Here is a 22,173-nt window from a genome sequence, read left to right on the forward strand (position 1 = left end):
GGTGCCATTGAAACTAGGGCCCTGAAAGGGGGCAACCCTAACCCTAGATATTGGTTCGCAGAACGGGGAGGATGGGTGAGTCGGTAAGGAATCTAATACTAACTAATGTCTCTTACAGATATATCGTTACACAAGTAGTAACTTGTGCATCTGAAAGAGACACGTTAGTATTAGATTCCTTACCTTAGAATAGATACCCCAGCAATACCAACCCCGGTGGTGGGTCTGCGAACCAATAATCACACCAGAAAGTCCTGGAGGACGGAACGGCCAAAGAAGCCATCCCTCCAGACTTGACTGTCCAGGCAGTAGTGTCTTGCAAACATGTGCAGCAATGCCCACGTAGCTGCCTGACAGATATCCTGTAAGGGCACACCCCGGCCCAGGGCAGTTGTAGTCGCCGTGGCTCGGGTGGAATGAGCCCGTAATCCAACAGGGGGCTCCTTTCTAGCCAAGGAGTAGCATGCCTGGATACACAAGATGATCCACCGGGAGATGGTCCTCTTGTGCACCGTTTTTCCCTTCTTAGCGCCCACGTAACCAACAAAGAGTTGGTCATCCACCCGGAACTGGCGTGTGCGATCCAAGTAAAACGAGAGCGCACGTTTTGGGTCCAGACGGTGGAGCCGCTCTTCCTCTTTAGAGGGATGCGGTGGCGGGAAGAAGGTTGGCAAGGTGATAGACTGCCCGATGTGGAAGGCCGTGACAACCTTGGGCAGGAAAGATGGTTTGGTACGCAGCACCACTTTGTCCGGATGGACAGAAAGGAAAGGTGGAGTACAAGAACGGGCCTGGAGCTCACTCACTCTCCTGGCAGAAGTGATGGCAACCAGGAAAGCAGTCTTCAAGGTCAGAAGGCGAAGAGGACAGTTGTGAAGTGGCTCAAAGGGAGCGCACATCAGAAAACGTAAGAACCAGGTTCAAGTCCCACTGAGGCATCACAAAGGGAACAGGAGGAAACGTGTGAGTAATGCCCTTTAGAAATCTATTTACAATAGGGGACTTGAACAAAGAAGGTTGATCAGGCAGCCTCAGAAAGGCCAAAAGGGCAGAAAGGTAGCCCTTGATAGTGCCCAGAGCAGAGCCCAGCTGGGCAAGAGAAAGAAGGAAGAGAAGAACCTCAGAAAGAGGGGCAGCAAGAGGATCCACAGCCTTTGCTGTGCACCATGCCACAAATCTGTTCCACCTGCAGGCGTATACCGACTTTGTGGAGGGATGCCTGGCTGCCAGAATGACGTTACAGACTTCAGGAGGCAAGTCAAATGGCCTCAACTGTCGACGCTCAATCTCCAAGCATGGAGGTGGAGACTGGACAGGTTCGGGTGGAGGACCGTCCCCTGCTGTTGCGACAGAAGGTCCTCCTGAAGAGGCAGACGAACCGGGGGATCGACTGACATGCAGAGTAGCTCTGGATACCAGTACCTTCGTACCCAGTCCGGAGCCACAAGGATGACTTGGGCCCGGTCGCGCTTGATCTTCTTCAGCACCCTGGGCAGAAGTGGTATAGGCGGAAAGGCGTACAGTAGACCGCAACTCCACTCGCGACGAAAAGCGTCTCCGAGCGAGTGCCGCCTTGGAAATTCCAACGCGCAGAACTGTTGACATTGCGCGTTCTCTTCGGTGGCGAATAGATCTAACCAAGGCTCTCCCCATTGCTGAAAGAGGCCTTGCGCCACGTCCGAGTTCAGACGCCATTCGTGATCCATCATGCACCGATGGCTGAGCTCGTCCGCCCTGGGGTTGCCAAGAACCTGCCAGGTGTTGAGCCACCAGGGTCACGCCCTGGCGTTCCAGCCATTGCCAGAGGCCCAGAGCCTCTTGGCTCAGGGTCCACGACCCCACCCCGCCCTGTTTGTTGCAGTACCACATGGCGGTGGTGTTGTCCGTGAACACCTGCACTACACTCCCCCGGACAGAGGGGAGGAATGCCTTCAGTGCTAGATGAATCGCCCGTAGCTCCAACAGGTTGATGTGGAGCCGGGCCTCCGCCGGAGACCAGAGTCCTCTGATCTCCGCCTCTCCCATGTGGCCTCCCCAGCCCTGGAGGGACGCGTCCGCCACAACTACGTGCTCAGGTTGGGGAAGGGAGAGGGATCTGCCGCTGACCCAATCGCGGTCCGTGAGCCACCACTGCAGCTGTCTCGCAGTGCCCTCCGAGATCAGGACGTGGTTGGACAGGTTGCCCTGATGCTGGGCCCACTGAAACTTCAGGTCCCACTGCAGAGCCCGCATCCGCCACCTGGCGTGATGCACCAGAAGGATGCAGGAGGCCATCAGCCCCAGAAGCCGCAGCGTCAACCTGACCGAGACCCGGGATAACGGCTGAAAGATGGGAATTAGAGCCTGAATATCCCGGACCCGCTGTTCGGGTGGAGAAACCCGAAACCGCGCCGAGTCCAGAACCGCTCCGATGAAGAGGAGCTTTTGAGAGGGGCACAGGTGTGACTTTGGCACATTGATGGAGAACCCCAGCTGGTGCAGGAGTTCTGCCGTAGTCTGGAGGTGGCTGACGACTGTCTGGGGCGAGCCCACCTTCAACAACCAGTCGTCGAGGTAGGGGAAGACTGAAACCCCCAACCTGCGCAGATGAGCTGCGACCACCGCCATCACCTTTGTGAACACCCGTGGGGCGCTGGTAAGGCCGAAGGGGAGCACGGTAAACTGAAAGTGCTCGTGGCCAACCATGAACCGCAGGTAGCGCCGGTGGGCCGGCAGGACGGGGATGTGGAAATAAGCGTCCTGCAAGTCCAACGCTACCATCCAGTCTCCTGGGTCCAGGGCAGTCAGGACCTGAGCCAGTGTCAGCATTTTGAACTTCTCCTTCCGGATGAAGCCGTTGACGTTCCGTAGATCCAAGATGGGGCGTAGGCCCCCTTTGCCCTTCTTGGGTACCAGAAAGTAGTGGGAGTAGCAACCACACCCTACTTCTGGCCCAGGAACGCGCTCGATGGCCCCCTTGGCCAAGAGGGCCGTAACTTCCTCCTGCAGAAGTCGCAAATGATCCCCCGATACACGGTGGTTCTGCGGTGGCATGGCTGGAGGAGTCACCTCGAAGGGGAGCCCCTTCGGACGATTTGCAGCACCCACCTGTCCGAAGTGACGGTGCGCCAGTGGAGGTGGTGATGGCGAACCCTGCCACCCACTGGCGTCACATGGGCCTGAAAGCATGGACTAGGAGGGTTTTGAGGCGGATGCTGCGGGGGAAGGTGTGGACTGACCTCGCCATTGACCCCTACCGCCAGGACGGCAGTTCCCACGGCCGCCACCGCGTTGGGTATTGCCCTGCGGGGCATGGCTGGCAGCACGTGTGGGTACACCCCTTCCGTGGCCACGAAAGGAGTGAAAAGCAGCCGATTGCTGCTGCGGGGCCGAGAGGCCCAAGGACTTGGCCGTAGCCCTGGAGTCCTTAAAGCGCTCAAGCGCATGGTCTGCTTTGTCACCAAAGAGGCGACGGCCATCGAACGGCATGTCCATCAATGTGTTCTGGACATTTGCCGAAAAGTTGGCGGACCTCAGCCAGGCGTGGCGTCTGACCGCCACCATCGTAACCATCGCTCTACCTAGCGAGTCGGTGGTATCCAGCCCACACCGGATGGAATATTTGGCTGCATCCCGGACCTCCAACGGACACTGGCAGCACTTCCGCGACCGTATCCCACAAAGAGTGGGTGTAACTGACCTCAGTGAGGAGATTAGTCCTCACGGCCGCGACAGGGAGCTCAAGGCCCAAGGCCTTGGCAGCCCTCATCAGCACCACACTGTAGGTTGCCCCCTCCTCCGAAGCCACGGTAGGAGGGGAGACAAAACCAGTGTCTGGAGACGTGTCCAGGCCATTGGCCTCCCTAAGGTCTCCTGCCCAGTCCTCATGAGACTGACACTCTCTGGTCAGAGGGTCCTCAGACCCCTCCCAGTCCTCTTCATCACCCATCTCCTGAAACTCAGGGTTCTCAACTAATGGGGCCTGCGCCGGAACATGAACGAAGGTGGAACCTGGGACGGCACCACCCGAGGACGGCGCCGGAGGCGACACCTGAGGGTCCGATGCCGGGGAGGTCGTAAGGTCCACCGGCGACGAACCAGATCCCGAAGGAGGCGCCGGCGGCGGCGGGATAGCGGGAACCTGCGGCGCCGGGCCCGAAGGCGTAGGCGGCGTCGGGGCCGTAGCACCCGACGGCGTCGGGGCCGAACCCCCCGACCCGCTAGGAGTCCCAGACGGGTCCGCTGGGCCCAAAGGCGCCGCGGAGTCCGTCGGAGGAGAGAGTTTCCTCATGGCCATGAGGAAGCGCTCAATCTCCTCCTGCGACGCGTTCAGCCCAGGGACCGGAGGGTGTGGAGCCGATTGCAGCGCCCGCGACTCCGTCGGAGCCACGTGGGTGGTGTCACCCGAACCCCCGGCCGCATCGCGCAAGCGTCGGGGGTAGTCCGAAGAGCGATGATGCCGCTTGGACTTCTTGTGCTTCTTACCTGACGACGACTTCGACCTGGAGGAGTGCGGCCTACTCTCGGAGTTGTGGTGGCTCCGAGCCCGCGACCTGTCCCTCGACCTCCCATGGGACTGAGACCTCTCACGGCGCGGGACCGACTGCCGGAGTTCGAGTCGCCTGCGGGACCGCTCCCGTCTGGCTTTTGAAGAGAGGGCCTGGCAGTCGGAGCAGGCCTTGTCGTCGTGATCCACGCCTAGACAAGTTAAACACAGGTGGTGAGGATCCGTGACCGACATCAGACGGTCGCAATCCTCGCAGTGCTTAAAGCCGGGCATCCCTACGGCACCGATCGGAGTCGAAAGACTTCGAGAAATGATCAAAATCGATCAAAAAGTTAGTCAGAAAATGACTAGGGTTACTGCTTCTTCCAGATCTGCGCTTGCTGGCGCGGAAAAAAGAAGAACTGACGTCAGCACGCGGAGGCGGCGTCTAAGTACTCCGACGATGTCATCACGGCGCCCACAACGCCGACGGACGCGAAGCCGCAGACGACGCCTACCGACGCGCAAGGGTACTGCTACGCAAAAATTTCCGGATCCAGTCTAACGCCTGGGGATATTCTAAGGTAAGGAATCTAATACTAACGTGTCTCTTTCAGATACTTTGTTATTGGTCTTGAAATACAGAATTGGTTCAAGAACAACATTTAGAAGAGAGGAGGAAATTAAATGTCTCCACCCTGAATTTTTTAGGATGTCTAGACATTATGAATTTATAGCAGTCTAGGGGCCAGATGTAGATGGCTTAATACCGGTCAGTAACGCCAAAATTCGGTAAATTTCAGCGTTACCGACCGGTATTTAGCCATGTGCGATGTAGGTATTAGTGAATACCATCGGTAATAAGGAATCGGTAAAAATAAGGGAAATCAGTTACTGATTCCTTATTTACCGATCGCAGACACCGAAACACCAAAATATCGAATCGGTAAATAAGAAATCGGTAACAAATCGCTAATGCGATGTACATAAAATCGGTATTTAAGAATCGGTAATTACCACTGACCCAGACCAGGTGGTAATCAGGTGCACTGCATAAAACCAGCCCCAAAATGCAACAGTGTGACCACAATGGCGGCCCTCTACGTCTTAGCAAGGAGACTACGTTTGCGAGCAGCAGGACTGAGGGTCTGGAGATGGGAAGAGCGTGTGTACAGACTGCGTGTCACACTGTACCAATTGACTGAGGCAGAAATACATGAGAGGTACAGGCTACACCCACAAACCTTCCTAGACCTCACATGGGACCTGAACCCATACCTGGAGCATCAGACACCAAGGGCGCACGCCATACCAACACATGTGCAAGTGCTCTGTAGCCTGCACCTACTTGCATCAGGAAGTGACCAGGGTGTGATAGCTGCAGCAGGTGGTGTGTCACAGAGTTGCTTTTCCCGTTTCTTCATCTCCTTTTTGGATGCCATGATGCAGAGAATGCATCACTACATATGCTTCCCCAGCACACAGGCGGAACTGCAGAAGACAAAGCTGGATTCCTACCAAAAAGCATAGTTCCCACATGTAATAGGGTGCATTGAAGGGACCCACATACCAATCTGCCCACCTGCAGCTACAGAATACATATACCGCAACCGCAAATCCACGCATTCCATCAACGTGCAGGTGATATGTGATGCAGACTACATCATTACTGACATTGTGGCCAAATTTCCAGGGAGTACCCTTGACTCCTACATATTCAGGAACCGTGGGATCTACACACGTCTGGCTGCTGGTGAATTCGGAGAAGGATACCTGCTAGGTAAATCAAAGTGACACACCCTGATGTATACCTTGGATGAATGTATTGGTGACTCAAATTAATGGCACTTTCTTTACCATTTAGGTGACAGCGCATATGCCGTGCGGTCATTTATCCTAATTCCATACCTCAACCCATCCACCCCAAGTGAGAGGAGATACAATGTGGCACATAAAAGCACACGCAACATTGTGGAGCGCACCTTTGGACTACTAAAAAGCAGGTTTCGTTGCCTCCACAAAAGTGGAGGTGCACGTCAGTACCGCCCCACCATCTGCTGGAAAATAATAGCAACATGTGCAATGCTGCATAACCTTGCCACAAACAAAGGAACAACAGTGGAACTAACTGACTCTGAGGACGAGGGTGAGGACTGTCCACAGCCAGAGCACAGTGCAGCAGGTGTGGCAACAGCACCGGATGGGAGACACAGAATTGCTGAGATAACACGCAACTATTTCTGAGTAAGTAAGGAGACATAGCCAGTTACTGTATTTGAGTGATGGTGTTCAATGATCATAGCACACCACCAAGATCAAAAGCAGTGTCCATACAAACATGGGTTATGTCACCCATCTGAGTACAACCATATCATGGATGGCTCTACTTCTTGCACCCATGCGCTGCACTGCCACGTTCCTTTGCCTCACTGTCTGCACTGCCAGTCTGTCCAGAGCCAGTGCTGCGGCATTCGCTGCACCTCCTGGACTCTGTGGGAGGGGGCGTGATGCTACTACGGCTAGTAGCCTCTTCACTTTCACCCCCATCACCTGTAGTGGCCACCTTGTCTGTTTGGAGCACTTCAAGTGCAGTGGTCACTGTGACCAGCCCCCTAGCTACATCACGACTGCAGTGTGCCATCTCCTTCTGCATGGCCACCGAGCGTCCGCACATGAGAGAAGTTGCAGTGGACAAGCGGTTCACCGCCTTGGTCTAATTATCAAGTTTCTGCCTCTCCCTGCGCCTTGAGAGGCGGTCCGTGTCTAACTTGCTGAACAGCAGCCTCACAGCCTCCGCCACATCACTTATGCCCCCAGCCATGGTGGAGTTCATGGCACTGATGCCCTTCTCTATGCGGTGCATGTGGGCATTCATGTGTGCCATCTCCCGCGGCACTGACCTGATTGCTCTTCTTTGCAGACGCTTTACCTTCAGCATGCTACCTTCAAGCCCAGCAAACACACTGTTATCTTCACCCTGGAAGTGAGGACTGGCTGCCCTTGCCCTGCGGCATCTGGAAATTGTGAGGGCGAGCTCTGTGGGGGACTGTGATCCTGCCCTGTTGGCATCCTCAGCCACTGTGGACTGTTGTCCCCCTGTGCTGTCCTCCTCAGACACCTCCATCTGCTGGAGGGTGGCCACTGCATGCCTCCTGTCTGTCGGTGGTAGTGGAGTTGATGGTGACAGTGGTGATGTTGATGGTGGGGTGATGTGCCCTGCAGGTGACTGGACCTCCTGCTCTTGTCTCCTCTCTGTCCTAGGTTCCTTTCCTCTGCTCCCCTCTGCAGCCCTGCGAGATGGCTTGCCTGTGAAGACAGAATCTGCATGTGCTCACTTATCTGGCAGCAGTTGCATTGTAATAAATGTAATGCCTGCCAATCACACTGACTGTCCCCTGCTTGCTAATTGCTAATTGGTGTCACATGCCTTTGGGTTTGGTGGACTGACTGTTCTGACATGTGTTACTTCTGACTACATCTCCCACAATGCATTGCAGGTTATGAGTAAAACATGTACTTAGTGTGAGTCGCTATGCCTCTCTGGGGATTGGGGGTAGGGAGGGGGGTGTACAACATGCTGTGAATGCATCTTACCTTGTTTGTTGGCAGCTCGGGCTGAGCTGTCTGCATCGCCAACCCCACTCACACTCTCCGGCTGGAGGGTGAACTCAAGTAGGAGATCCAGAGCAGTTGGTGCAGGTGCTGTGTTCCTCCCTCTACCAGTTTGGTTGGCCTGCTTCTGCCTCTCTGCCATCCTCGCCTTAGCAGTCTTGCTAAAATCGTACCATCTTTTCTCCAGGTCCTCAATGGAGAGCTGGGTGATTCCGATGGCATTGATTTTATCCTGTATTGCAAGCCAGATCTGCCTTATTTGAGACTCTGGCACGTGCAGGGACAGCTTTCCAAATAACTTATCGTAGTCCTTTGTAACATCTTCAATGAGGACCTCCAGCTCCCTCTCGCTGAATTTTTGTTTCCTTTTCCTTTCACTTGCCTCCTTCTCCCTCTCCTGGTTTGCCATTTTGCTAGCGTTTTGTTGCAAAATAAAGCTGAGTTGCTCCTGGCTTCTCTGCTCTGCTCCCTGCTTCACAGTCAGCTCCAGGATCACTGCAGCTGCTTGGGTGTGACCACTTCCTGTTTGGGAGGTAGTGGGGATGCACAGGATTGGCCGATTCCACAATTACCGATTTTTTAAATCACCGATTCGGTATTAACGATTCGGTAGTGGGTATTCGGTATTTATTTTTTACTGATCCATTCCGAATCGCTATTTTTTAGCGATTTATACCGAATCTGTAATTTTTACCGATTCCTTACGTGCATCGGAAATACCGAGTCCTTAATAACGAATCAGTAAAATTAGCTATTAAGGACTCGGTATTTCTGGATTACCTACATCTGGCTCTTGGTTTCTTCTCTGTGCCACAATTTGCAAGAATGCTACTCACTTCCAGAAGCACAAGTTACTTACCTTCGGTAACAATATATCTGTAAGAAACAGTAGTTAGTATTAGATTCCTTGCCTTAGAATATTCCCAGGCGTCAGTCTGGACCAGGAAACTTTTGCGTAGCAGTACCCCTGCGCGTTGTTAGGCGTCGTCTGCGGCTCCGTGTCCGTCGTCGGCGTCGTTGGCGCTGGGATGATGTCGCCGGAGTACTTAGACACCGCCCGCGAGTGCTGACGTCAGTTCTTATACACAGCTTTTCCGCGCCAGAAACGCAGAGCCATGATAAAAACCAACACTGGTGCCATAAAACTAGGGCCCTGAAAAGGGATGACCTTAACCCTAGATATCGGTTTGCAGAACGGGGAGGATGGGTGGGGCGGTAAGGAATCTAATACTAACTACTGTTCCTTACAGATATATCGTTACCGAAGGTAAGTAACTTGTGCATCTGAAAGAAACAGGTTGGTATTAGATTCCTTACCTCAGAATAGATACCACAGCAATACCAACCCTGGTGGTAGGTCTGCGAACCAATAATCACACCAGAAAGTCCTGGAGAATGGAACCGCCGAAAAAGCTATCTCACCAGACTTGGCTGTCCAGGCAGTAGTGTCTTGCAAACGTGTGCAGCGAGGCCCATGTAGCTGCCTGACAGATGTCCTGCAAGGGGACACCCCGACCCCGGGCAGTAGTAGCCGCCATGGCCCGAGTGGAATGGGCAGGCACCCCCACAGGAGGCTCCTTTTTAGCCAGTGAATAACAAGCCTTAATGCACAAAACGACCCATCGAGAAATGGTCTGTTTGTGCACCGCCCGTCCCTTCTTAGCGCCCACGTAACCAACAAAGAGTTGGTTATCCACCCAGAACTGGCGTGTGTAATCCAGATAGTATGAGAGCGCACGTTTTGAGTCCAGACAGTGGAGCCTCTCTTCCTCTTTCGACGGATGCGAAGGTGGAAAGAAGGTAGGCAAGGTGATGGACTGCCCAATGTGGAAGGCTGTGACGACCTTGGACAGGAAAGAGGGACGTGTACGTAAAACAACTTTGTTCGGATGGACAGAAAGGAAAGGAGGTTTAGAAGAAAGAACCTTGAGCTCACTCACTCTCCTGGCAGAGGTGATGGCAACCAGGAATGCAGTCTTAAGAGTGAGAAGACGAAGAGGACAGTTATGAAGTGGCTCGGAGGGAGCGCACATCAAATAAGTCAGAACAAGATTCAAGTCCCACTGAGGCATCACGAAAGGAACAGGGGGAAACATATGAGTGATGCCCTTCAAGAACCTATTTACAACTGGGGACTTGAAAAGAGAGGGCTGATCAGGGAGCCTTAAGAAGGCAGAAATGGCACTCTGGGCAGAAGTGGTATAGGCGGAAAGGCGTACAACAGACCACAGCTCCGCTTGCAATGAAAAGCGTCTCCGAGCAAGTGCCGCCTTGGAAATTCCAACACGCAGAACTGATGACATTGCGCGTTCTCTTCTGTGGCGAATAGATCTAACCAAGGCTCTCCCCACTGCTGAAAGAGACATTGTGCCACGTCCGAGTTCAGATGACATTCGTGATCCATCATACACCGACAGCTGAATTTGTCCGCCCTGGCGTTCAGGGAACCTGCCAGGTGTTGAACCACCAAGGTCACGCCCTGATGTTCCAGCCATTGCCAGAGACGCAGAGATTCCTGGCATAGGGTCCACGACCCCACCCAGCCCTGTTTGTTGGAGTACCACATGGCGGTGGTGTTGTCCGTGAACACCTGCACTACACTCCCCCGAACAGAGGGGAGGAATGCTTTCAGTGCAAGTCGGATCACCCGCAGCTCCAGAAGGTTGATGTGGAGCTGGGACTCCACCGGAGACCAGAGGCCTCTGATCTCCGCATCTCCCATGTGGCCCCCCCAGCCCAGGAGGGACGCGTCCATCACAACTATGTGCTCAGGTTGATGTGGAGCCGGGCCTCCGCCGGAGACAAGAGTCCTCTGATCTCCGCCTCTCCCATGTGGCCTCCCCAGCCCTGGAGGGACGCGTCCGCCACAACTATGTGCTCAGGTTGGGGAAGGGAAGAGGGATCTGCCGCTGACCCAATCGCGGTCTGTGAGCCACCACTGCAACTGTCTTTCAGTGCCCTCCGAGATCAAGACATGGTTGGACAAGTTGCCCTGATGCTGGGCTCACTGAAACTTCAGGTCTCACTGCAGAGCCCGCATCCGCCACTTGGCGTGATGCACCAGAAGGATGCAGGAGGCCATCAGCCCCAGAAGCCGCAGCGTCAACCTGACCGAGACTTGGGATAGAGGCTGAAAGATCGGAATCAGAGCCTGAATATCCCAAACCTGCTGTTCGGGAGGATAAACCCGAAACTGTGCCGCGTCTAGAACCGCTCCGATGAATAGAAGCTTCTGAGAGGGGCACAGGTGTGACTTCGGCACATTGATGGAGAACCCCGGCAGGTGCAGGAGGTCGGCCGAACTCTGGAGGTGGCTGACGACTGTCTGGGGCGAGTTTGGGGAAGACTGACACCCCTAATCTGCTCAGATTAGCAGCGAACACTGCCATCACTTTCATGAACACCCAAGGGGCACTGGTAAGGCAGAAGGGGAGTACGGTAAACTGAAAGTGCTCGTGGCCTACCGTGAACCGCAGGTAGCGCCGGTGAGCCGGCAGGACAGGGATGTGACAATAAGCATCCTCCAAGTCCAACGCTACCATCCAGTCTCCTGGGTCTAGGGCAGCTAAGACCTGAGCCAGAGTCAGCAGCTTGAACTTCTCCTTCCGGAGGAAGACGTTGACGTTCCGCAGGTCCAAGATAGGGCGTAGGCCCCCTTTGCCCTTCTTGGGAACCAGAAAGTAGTGGGAGTAAAAACCACATCCTACTTCTGGCCCAGGAACGTACTTGATGGCCCCCTGGACTAAGAGGGCTGTAACTTCCTCTTGCAGAAGTTGCAAGTGAAACCCCACGACACTCGGTGGTATTGCACTGGCATGGCTGGAGGGGTCACCTCGAAGGGGAGGGAGTAGCCCCTTCAGATGAGTTGCAGCACCCACCTGTCCGATGTGATGTGGCACCAGTGGAGGAGGTGATGGCGAACCCTGCCCCCCACTGGCTTTAAATGGGCCTGAAAGCTCGGACTAGGAGGTCTTTGAGGTGGATGCTGCGGGGGTGGATGTGGACTGGCCTCGCCGTTGTCCCCTGGGATCGCCACGGCGGTTAGCACGTCTGCCACCGCACTGGATGTTAGTCTTCGGCCTGTGGCTGGCAGGATGCGTGGGGGTGCTCCTTCCTTGGCCACGAAAGGACCAAAAGGCAGCAGTTTGCTGGCGCGGGGCAGACAGGCCCACGGACTTGGTCGTAGCCTTGGAGTCCTTAAAGCGCTCAAGCGCACTGTCTGCCTTGTCGCCAAAGAGGCGACGGCCATCAAACGGCATGACCATAAGGGTGTTCTGGACATCAGCCAAAAAATTTGTGGACCTCAGCCAGTCATGGCAGCGAACCGCCACCGTCGTTACAATCGCCCTGCCTAGTGAGTCCGTGGTATCCAGCCCACATCGAATAGAATACTGTGCTGCATCTTATCCCTCCGCAAGGGCTTGGGCGAGTTTAACCCGGGCCTCCTCCGGGCATTGTGGCAGCACGTCCGCGACAGTGTCCCACAGAGAGTGGGTATAACGGCCCAAAAGGAAAGCGGTGTTGACTGACCGCAACCCCAAACTAAGTGAGGAGAACATCTTTTTTCCGTACTGTTCATACCTTTTGGATTCCCGATCAGGGGGAGCTGTCATGAATGCGGTCTGGGAATGGTAGGCCTGGATAACCAGGCTCTTGGGGGTGGGCTGGGTGGACAGCAAACAAGGGTCGCCCGGGGCCGGGCGGTGGCATCTGGACACGTTCCTATCTACAGGGGGACCTGTAGCGGGCCTGGACCAAGTGCCCAACAGAACATCAGTTAAATCCTCATTGAACTGCAGTAGAGACTCCGAAGAGCTTGCCTGCGGTTTGAGGACCTCAGTAAGGAGGTTAGTCCTCACGGCCGCGACGGGGAGCTCAAGAGACAAGGCCTTGGCTGCCCATCGGCAACACCACACTGTAGGCAGCCCCCTCCTCCATAGCCACGGTAGGAGGGTAGACCAATCCAGTGTCGGGCAAAGTGTCCAAACCACTGGCCTCCTCTAGTTCACCTGCCCAGTCCTGAAAAGACTGGCCCTCCCGTGCCAGAGGGAGACCCCTCCCAATCCGCCTCGTCCTCCATCTCCTGGTACTCAGGTGCAAATGATGGGGCCAGATCATAGAATTAGTGATCTTCTCTCGGCGCCGAATGCGGCGTTGATCAATGCCGTTCCGACGCCGGAACCGGATCGAGGGGGGATCGGAGATGACGTCATCCGGGTACGGCTTTCAGGGGCGACACCCTAGGAGTCGATGCCGGCGGAAGGGTCGTTAGGTCGACCAGCGACCTTGTGGCATTGGGACCGAAGTCGCCGGGGCCGACGCACCCAACGGCACCGTGGCCGAAGCACCTGGCCCACTTGGGCTCCCAGTCGGGAGCGCGGGCCCGAAGGCACTGCGAATCCCGACGGAGGAGTGAGCGACCTCATGCCCATGAGGAAGGCATCGATCTCCTCCGGCGTCGCGTTCTGCCCAGGGACCGGCAGGTATGGAGCAGGCAGCGACGCCTGTGGCTCAGGCAGAGCCGCATGGACGGTGTCACCCAAACACCCAGACACGTCGTGCGAGCGTCGGGGGAGTCAGAAGAGCAGTGTCGCTTTTTCGACTTCTTGTGCCTCTTACCTGAGGACTTTTCAGCCCGATGAGTGGTGTCGACTCGCCGAGCTGTGATGACTCCGGCCCGCGACCGGTCCCTCGACCTCCTCCTGGACCGGGACCTCGAGCGGCACGGGGCTGACTGCTGGAGCTCGAGGCGCTTACAGGACCGCTCCCTCCTAGCTTTCGACGTCAAGGCCCGGCAGTCGGGGCACGACTTCTCATCATGGTCGGCCCCTAAGCAACACAGGCACTGGCGATGGGGGTCCGTAACCGACATCAGTCAGTTGCAGTCGGCACAGGGTTTGAACCTGGGCATCCCTTCCGGCACCGATGGAGTCGTTCGACTCGAAAAACAGATCAAAAAGGATCGAAAAAGTTTAGTCAAACAATTACTAAAAGGTACCACTTTTTCCGGTTCGGCACTTGCTGGCACGGAAAAAAGAAGAACTGACGTCAGCGCGCGAGAGCGGCGTCTAAGTACTCCGGCGTCATCATCCCATAACCTGTTTCTTTCAGATGTTGTGGTATTGCACAATAAATTATATTCCTTCACTGGTTCTCAAACTAGGCACATAAATTAACTCTATGCATACACTTTACTATACTTTTAGCAGTGGGTCACAGAGAACATAAGCAATGAAGCAAGGCTATTTTGAACATGTTCTGTGGCATTTCTGTGCTTCAGAAAAATACTGGGCTGTAATTAATTTTTTCCTGCAAGCGTCTTATGCTTATGGAAACCTGGGGATCAATGCATATCACTACATGCTGGACTAAGGGAGTGTGAAGATTTTCCTGAATGTTGTAGATATATGAAGTCATGAAATTTCAACATTTGCAGATTATGTAGATTTCGGACAATGCATGTTCGCCTAATGTAAGTAAATCCGTACAGGGATTTTCATTATGAAGATTTTCAGCTCCAGGATGTCCCTTGAGCAGGAAATCTGAATATTTTTATTTCCTGCGTGGATATTTTCACCTTTCTACACACTGCCACAATTAACCTTGTAACTGGGTAATCTGGATGGATTGTACTACTGAATATGGACTCCCAGAATATTGTGGTAAGTACATATAAGGAAGAATAGATACACTCTTCTTAACTCCACATCAACAAATCATGAAGATATATGTTTTGCATGAGTACATATATACAGAGTTAGGTAATTCCATTTTGGACAATTGTTATCACATCCAATAATGTTGTTGTTATGTTGGTCATTGAATTCTTTATTCCAAAGTTCTTAATCTAGATAATGTAAGGTAACACAGCCAACACGTGTTTCACAACACCATTGCTTTTTAGGTCTTATAATCGTGAGTCTTATACCATCAATTTACAAACCCAAGAACATTTTAACCAACTGCATGATATGGGCATCTTATTGATGTGAGTGTAATACCAACATTGTATATACCTTTTAAGAACTTTGGAAAAAAGAATTCAATGAACAACCTAACAACTATTTTTTCAGGGGGAGGGTCTTGGCCGAGCGCCGATGCCCTAGGTTACAGATTTCAGAGCTCCTAACTAGTGATTCCCCATCCTGACATTATTTTAAAATTAAAGGATCCGTATACATGCCTGAGAGCCTCACAAGACCCGACTACACACCACAACTAGCATTGGATGGCCTTCACTGCTCAGGACTAAAACTGCCCGATCTGTCGTGGATCCGGAGGGGCGGTGCTGACAAAATGGCGGCAGCAAATCGCCGAACATCATGCTGAGCCCCAAGCCCATGCTGACGCATAGCCCTCATGGAGTTTTAGAGGGGCAAGCCCTGCGGGGATGTCCCTGAGGTGCAGGGGCTCAGCCGCCCTCCCTGCCAGGGCTAGGGGAGGACCAGCCGGAACTGCGGAATCCCTTGCCTGTCCGGGGGGCTGCCAGCACTGCATGAAGCAGGATGAGTGCAGGAAGAGGTGTGGCTGTTGCTGCGGTGGCAAGGCCTGAGGGCAGGCACAGGGAGCTAAGGACTTTGGGCCACACTGCCGGGTGGTTAAGCCTCCTGGGCCTCTGGCCGGAGGATTGAGCTGCTGCCTCTCTGCTCATCAGGTGCTGTAATTGAGGCAGAGAGGCAACGCTGCGACACACTGCGAGCCATGGGGAGCCTGTGACCAGTCACACTTGATGGCCTCAGGCTCCCTGAGGAGAGGTGAGGAATGGCAGCCTTAGACAGGCAGCGGGCTGATGGCCCCCCATAACTGAGAGCTACAGCTAAACAAGCAGTCTAATCCAGCACAGAGTTGGGGGCTCTAAGCCACTGAGACTTCCTTCCCCTGGAAGTTGCCTCACAAAGTGGGTGTTAGCGTGCCTTTTAGCGGCAGGCGGTCAAGAAGGATATCTGGTGTAGCTGGGCAGGCTTCTGGTGGCCCCTAGGGGAGTGCTAAATGCAAAAAGAACCATTGATAGACAGAATTCAGAACAATGTCATACATTCACCCTAGTACAGAGATCTGGGTCTCAATCCATCGTGATCCATCAATCACATCATGCTAGGGGCTGTAAATACTTGGTTACATCATCGGGGACGTTTAAAGCTGTTACCTGTTTCTATAAAAGGACACAGGGAGATCTGATGTTAACCTTAGACAGCCTTAGAGAACAATGAGCTGTTTCCCACACACTGCCAAAACTAAAACTGAGAGTGAGTACCAAGATCTGTCTTTCATCATTGAAAAGCGTGAAATCCCCAGGAACTGCAAGGCACTGAGGGTGCTCCGGGTGATGTTATGGAAAAGAAAATTGATAAGGTGGGCTATGAGAGGCTCCAAGAGGCCAAATAAGGTCATGGCTCACTAGACGGGGCCAAGGCCGGGGAGATGTGCTGCAGAACCCTAACTCCCCTTCACCCTATAGAAATAGTAGCAGCACGGAGAGATATATTTCCCTACGGAGATCACACTCAAGGGAAATGACGAGATGGGACTTCATAAGAGTATGAGATGGCGCACAGAACTATATGGAACCACTTAAACCAGAATGCTAACATGTATGCCACCTACAGAAATCGGAGCAAACTTGGGCACGACTGATGGAGGGGGAGGGGAGTTGGGGGAAGATGGTTACTGAGCTGATCTAGAATGGGGATGTGAGAGAAACGGGCTGGAGAGCGCCAGTGTTTGCGTGGGGACAGGCTGTTGTATTCAGAACATCAAGTGTCTTATATGCATATTTGTGTAAGTTATTGTTACAATCAAATGAGAACCAAGGCACTGTATATTGTACATGTGAGCTGGCACAGATCTATTTCCAGTTTAATGGTGTCTGAGTTCTTTGAAAATACAATAATTTTGGTACAAAAAACCTGTTATATTGGCTGTAATAACAATAGTCTGAAATGGAATTGAACTTTACCGACTGTCTTGAAGGTGTGGTTTTTCTCCTCAGAATGCGGGGATTTATTTTCATATGGACATATATCTAGCACTGATTGGGCCACCAGTGAGCTGAGAATAAAGTGCTGGGCTCATTTTCCTGTTACCCAAATTGAACACTGAAGGCTCGTATAAATTGCCTGTGGGTCTAGTAAGCCTGTTAATGGACCCATTTAGACTGATCAATGGACTTATTTTGCACCTCTCATACTTTCAGCAGCTGAAATAACCTTAGAAAATATTGGAGAAACTGAAGAATTACAGAGGAATCAGATCAAGAATTAACAATTCCCACATTAATTTCTCATTCCTAAGGGGTTTCTCATGGTTCAACCCAGAATCTCTATTAATTCCGCTCCACTGGAGGTAAATGGACCTCCACTACTGTTAACTCCATGGACACAGAACTAATATTCTCCTGAAGGGGGGACTTGCGATGAGGACCATAGTGTGGTAAATAGAGTGCCATCAAATTGAGTAGTAATGTCTGGTATTTAGATTGCTTAGAAACAACAAAAAAGTGGTGTTCTACAAGAATTAATATTATTATTGATAAAAGTAAAATGGTGTGTTTAGTGTAGTATACCCATCTCCTAAGTATTATAGGCGAAAACAATTTGTGCTGTCCATTTAAGACCTTTTCCCTGGTCTCAGGACTATTACTTCTACAAATGAGTATACAACTGAACATCGAACACTCTGTACTCCTGGGTCCAGAAGCATAAAGATTGTCACGTCAAATTTACAAAAAAATGTGTTCTGTAAATTCACTATATATCACTTAAGTTTTTAACTTTTCTTATCTGAGAAGTATGTACACTCACATGTGGGAATTATATCCACAAGAGGTGGGGTTGATAATACATGTATGCAATTCATAAAAATGCTAGAGGTAGCAGAATTGGCATGGTAGGCTTTGGAGAAAATGCAAAGAAGAACATAATTGAAGAAAACATGAGTATTCAAAAATCTATGCATGCGTGACTCCAAGACCAGCTGGATGCAGTTACCTTTTGGTCCGCAGGTGGGATATATTATGTTGCTGTTCTTGCAGGTTCCATTTAGAGAATCCATTTTAAAATATCCAGGTTTGCACTTAAATTGAATGATGGCTCCAGGTTGGAATGTCACTTCGTCTCCCACCAGTTCTAAATTATGCGAATCTGTACCCTCTTGTTTTACTCGACAAGGAGCTGTAGAAAATGAAACAAATATCTGTATATACTGAGGAAAAAAGAACATACTTTCCACATTTACTATTGAAGGCCCCTTTCAAAATGAAGGGATGCACCAGAATCTGTGAAAAATTAACTTAGAAGTAAAATATGATTTCTGATGTTCTGAATAACACCAAGATAGTGCACCTCCACAGTGGGCATTGATATATTTAGTCTCTGAGAACCAGAGATGAATGGAATTTGGCTGAGAGAGATCTGTGGCTTTGATGACCCGTCATAGTGAAGAGGTAGTCCAACACCCCCTCTACCATGGGCTCTGAAATGCACTCAGTGATACAGCCATCAACGATTGTAACAAACCCGTCATACCATCCCCACCATCTAAACAATACATTTCACATCCCTTCCCTGTGTTGTAATGCAGTACTGATTCTTCTTTCCCTATATTATAAAGGGCAGCTAATGTTGACTACTTTCACATAAGTTACAATGAGATGTGTGCTAACATAAAGCTGGAAGTGATACTGGGGCTCTACTGAAAACCTATCCAGGCGTCATGGAGTGAACTAGATGGATAACTGTAACCTTCTGCTAAAGGGTGTTGTGTCATTTAGTCTGCATCATGGAGATGAAAAATGTTCATGCCTTCCGGCCTAGACAAAACAAAAGCTTCTAGTGTACACAGTTATGGCTGCAAATGGATAATACAGATTAAGACATTTAACAGCATGTTATGTACATATTATTACATGAATGTACTTACAATTTGGTGACGACTGCTTACAGCGCTGAAACACCAAGAACCTATGCGTGAGGGAGCAGAGTATATATATTTATTTATACCCTGAAGAATATTCAATGGATTAATATCCTCGTTTGAATTTATGTTACTTGCTTAGTATTTACTTCAAAAGCCTGCATTGGAGCAAAAAAAATGTCGGTAGCTGCATTGGAGTAGAATTTGACTTCGGAAGCCTGCTTTGGAAAAACTTAACTGCTGTGGCGGTTTGTGTTCACCTTCAAGTCTGCAAGCTACGCAACCATTCCTGAACTTCATGGCTTCCGTCACTCCATCCTGAACTCAGCAGCCTTCTTCGCTTCATCGTACGTTCCAGCTTGATGACGTCTAACGTTTCAGTGTGTGCGCATGTCCTCTGTCTGACACCTAACGTGCGTCTCCTAGCAACCTAGCTACTGACGCAAGAAGACTTACAATGTTTACAAGAATTCTTGAAGAGACTTGACCATCTGGTATTTTATCACAGACGCAACAGTGTAGAATCTTCTAGGCCAGCGTTTTCCAAACTGTGGTCCGTGGACCCCCAGGGGTCCGTGAAACATTCCCAGGGGGTCTGCAGGACTCGAGTGCCTGTCGTAGTGAAATATGAAACGCCCATGCATCCTCACAGCACACAAAAGCTGTGAATGTTGGCGCAGGGGCGTCGAGACCACAACAATACAATCAGGAGGTGGGGGCAGTGAGCAGTCAGGGGGCGGGGCCGCAGGGGGCACAGCGGCTGGGGAAACGAGTGGAACCGAAGGCAAAAGGGGCACAAAAACAAGGGAAAACGAGTGCCACAAAAGGCAGAAGGGTACAAAAAAACGAGTGGAACAAAGGACAGATGGGCACAAAAAACGAGGGAAAAACTAGTGGAACAGAGGGCAGAAAGGCACAAAAAATGAGGGGAAAACTAAGTGGAACAGAGGGCAGAAAGACACAAAAAACGGGGAAAACGAAGTGGAACAGAGGGCAGAAAGGCACAAAAACGAGTGAACAGAGAAGAGGGCCGAAAGACACACAAAAACGAGGGAAAAACTAGTGGAACAGAGGGCAGAAAGGCACAAGTAACGAGTGGAACAGAGGGCAGAAGGGCACAAAAAAACAAGTGGAACAGAGGGCAGAAGGGCAAAAAAACGAGGGGGAAAACGAGTGGAACAGTGGGCAGAAAGGCACAAAAAACGAGTTGAACAGAGGGCAGAAGGGCACAAAAAACAAGGGGAAAATGAGGTGGAACAGAGTGCAGAAAGGCACAAAAAAACAAGTGGAACAGAGGGCAGAAAGGCACAAAAACGAGTGGAACAGAGGGCAGAAGGGCACAAAAAACGAGGGAAAACCGAGTGAAACAGAGGGCAGAATGGCACAAAAAACGAGTGGAACAGAGGGCAGAAGGGCACAAAAATGAGGGGAAAATGAGTGGAACAGAGGGCAGAAAAGCACAAAAAACGAGTGGAAAAGATGGCAGAAGGGCACAAAAACGAGGGGAAAACGAGTGGAACAGAGGGCAGAAAGGCACAAAAAACAAGTGGAACAGAGGGCACAAGGGCACAAAAAATGAGGGAAAAACGAGTGGAACAGAGGGCAGAAAGGCACAAAAAACGAGTGGAACAGAGGGCAGAAATGCACAAAAAACGAGTGGAACAGAGGGTAGAAGGGCACAAAAAACGAGGGAAAAAAGAGTGGAACAGAGGGCAGAAAGGCACAAAAAAAGAGGGAAAAACAAGTGGCACCGAGGGCAGAAAGGCACAAAAAACGAGGGAAAAACTAGTGGAACAGAAGGCAAAAGGGGCACAAAAACGAGGGAAAAACAAGTGGCACAGAGGGCAGACGGGCACAAAAAATGAATGGCACAGAGGCAAAATACAAAATACAGAAATATAGGGTCAGCTAAGAACAGAAGGAGGAACGGGCAGAGAGGCTCGGGGGCAGCGAGGGGAACAGAAGGGAAAACCGGGCAGAGAGAGCACGGGGTCAGTGAGGGGAACAGAGGGAAGAAAAAGGGGCACCGACCACGTACAGGCGGTGGGGAAAGACAGACAACAGCAGTCACAGACACAACAATGAAAATACAGGCAATACAATAAAAGCAATAAAACGTTGAAAGGCACATGTGTATAGGTTACCGTTACTTGGCAGGCAGGTAAAAATCGATGCAGCCAGGATCAGCAGTAGGATTTTGTGCTGCTGTCTGATTGCTCACTTTCCACAAGCCCTTGGGTACCACTAAATAATACACTGCTGTATGCATACATGTCCATGCCAATAGACCCAATTCAGGCTGTCTCCCTCTTGAAATTGCCTCTGCTTCAAAAGGTGTTTTTGAAAAGAAATTTAAATTGTACAAATTGCTTGGGGGTCACCGGCTTCCAGTAGTGATTCAGTGGGGGTCCTCAGGAGTAAAAAGTTTGGGAACCACTGCTCTAGGCATCACTTTTGAGCACTAACCTTACGTAAAGTATAAAGTTAATTAGTTCAGGTAATTTTCTTTCTGCAATCATTTTCACAGCAGTTGTTCATTTCACCCTGCACACTGACACACACAGCTCTTTTATTATTTTGCTTGCATTGGCAAATGCGTGTCTGTTCATCGCTGATATGCACAGCTATCCATTGTTAAGTATTTGGTGTATCACATTACTATACTCTGCATGAGGGACACACATCATTTACTAGAATATTATAGGTTTAATTTTAATTTTTGTTAAGCTGCATTTCACTAATACCATAAAATGTCATTCTTTTATTTTCTGAAGTTATAAAAAAAAAGTAATGAGTACACAGAGGTTCTCATTATCTTATTACCAAGCATTTTGTCCAGCTGGGGGAGAGCCTTGTATGAAATGGGCAGACTGGAAATTGTATTTTCCAAATTACCTCAATACCATTGACTTGGATGGTAAGATAAAACCAGAGCAAAAGAAATGTATTTTCCTACATTCTATTGGACCTATGTTATTGAAAGTATTTGAACAGTTACGGAACACTTTAGGTGTAGGTGTTATTAATTTTTCGATGCGGCTATTGCTGTGTTTGATAAGTATTTTGCCCCTAATGTATGTATTGATATTATTAGATAAACATTTTTTTAAAGGAAACAGAATGCCAATGAAAGTGTGGCTGAATATGTAGCGGCATTACCCAAACTTTCGTTGGATTGTAAATTT

The 22,173-nt window shown here is 51.0% G+C and overlaps 1 protein-coding gene across 2 annotated transcripts in view; it reads right to left on the reverse strand.

The window, feature by feature from the left end:
- The window catches only part of LOC144755218 (complement factor H-like), a 1,175,739-nt gene that overhangs the window by 194,763 nt on the left and 958,803 nt on the right, over positions 1–22,173 (reverse strand). For both annotated transcript variants that reach the window (XM_078643916.1, XM_078643925.1), the window contains exon 23: positions 18,064–18,246. In XM_078643916.1, the coding sequence (XP_078500042.1) occupies positions 18,064–18,246 (183 nt within the window). The remainder of the gene's footprint in view (positions 1–18,063; positions 18,247–22,173) is intronic.

The sequence above is a fragment of the Lissotriton helveticus genome, chromosome 1_1 (genome assembly GCF_964261635.1).
Source record: "Lissotriton helveticus chromosome 1_1, aLisHel1.1, whole genome shotgun sequence".
NCBI classification, from domain to species: domain Eukaryota; kingdom Metazoa; phylum Chordata; class Amphibia; order Caudata; family Salamandridae; genus Lissotriton; species Lissotriton helveticus.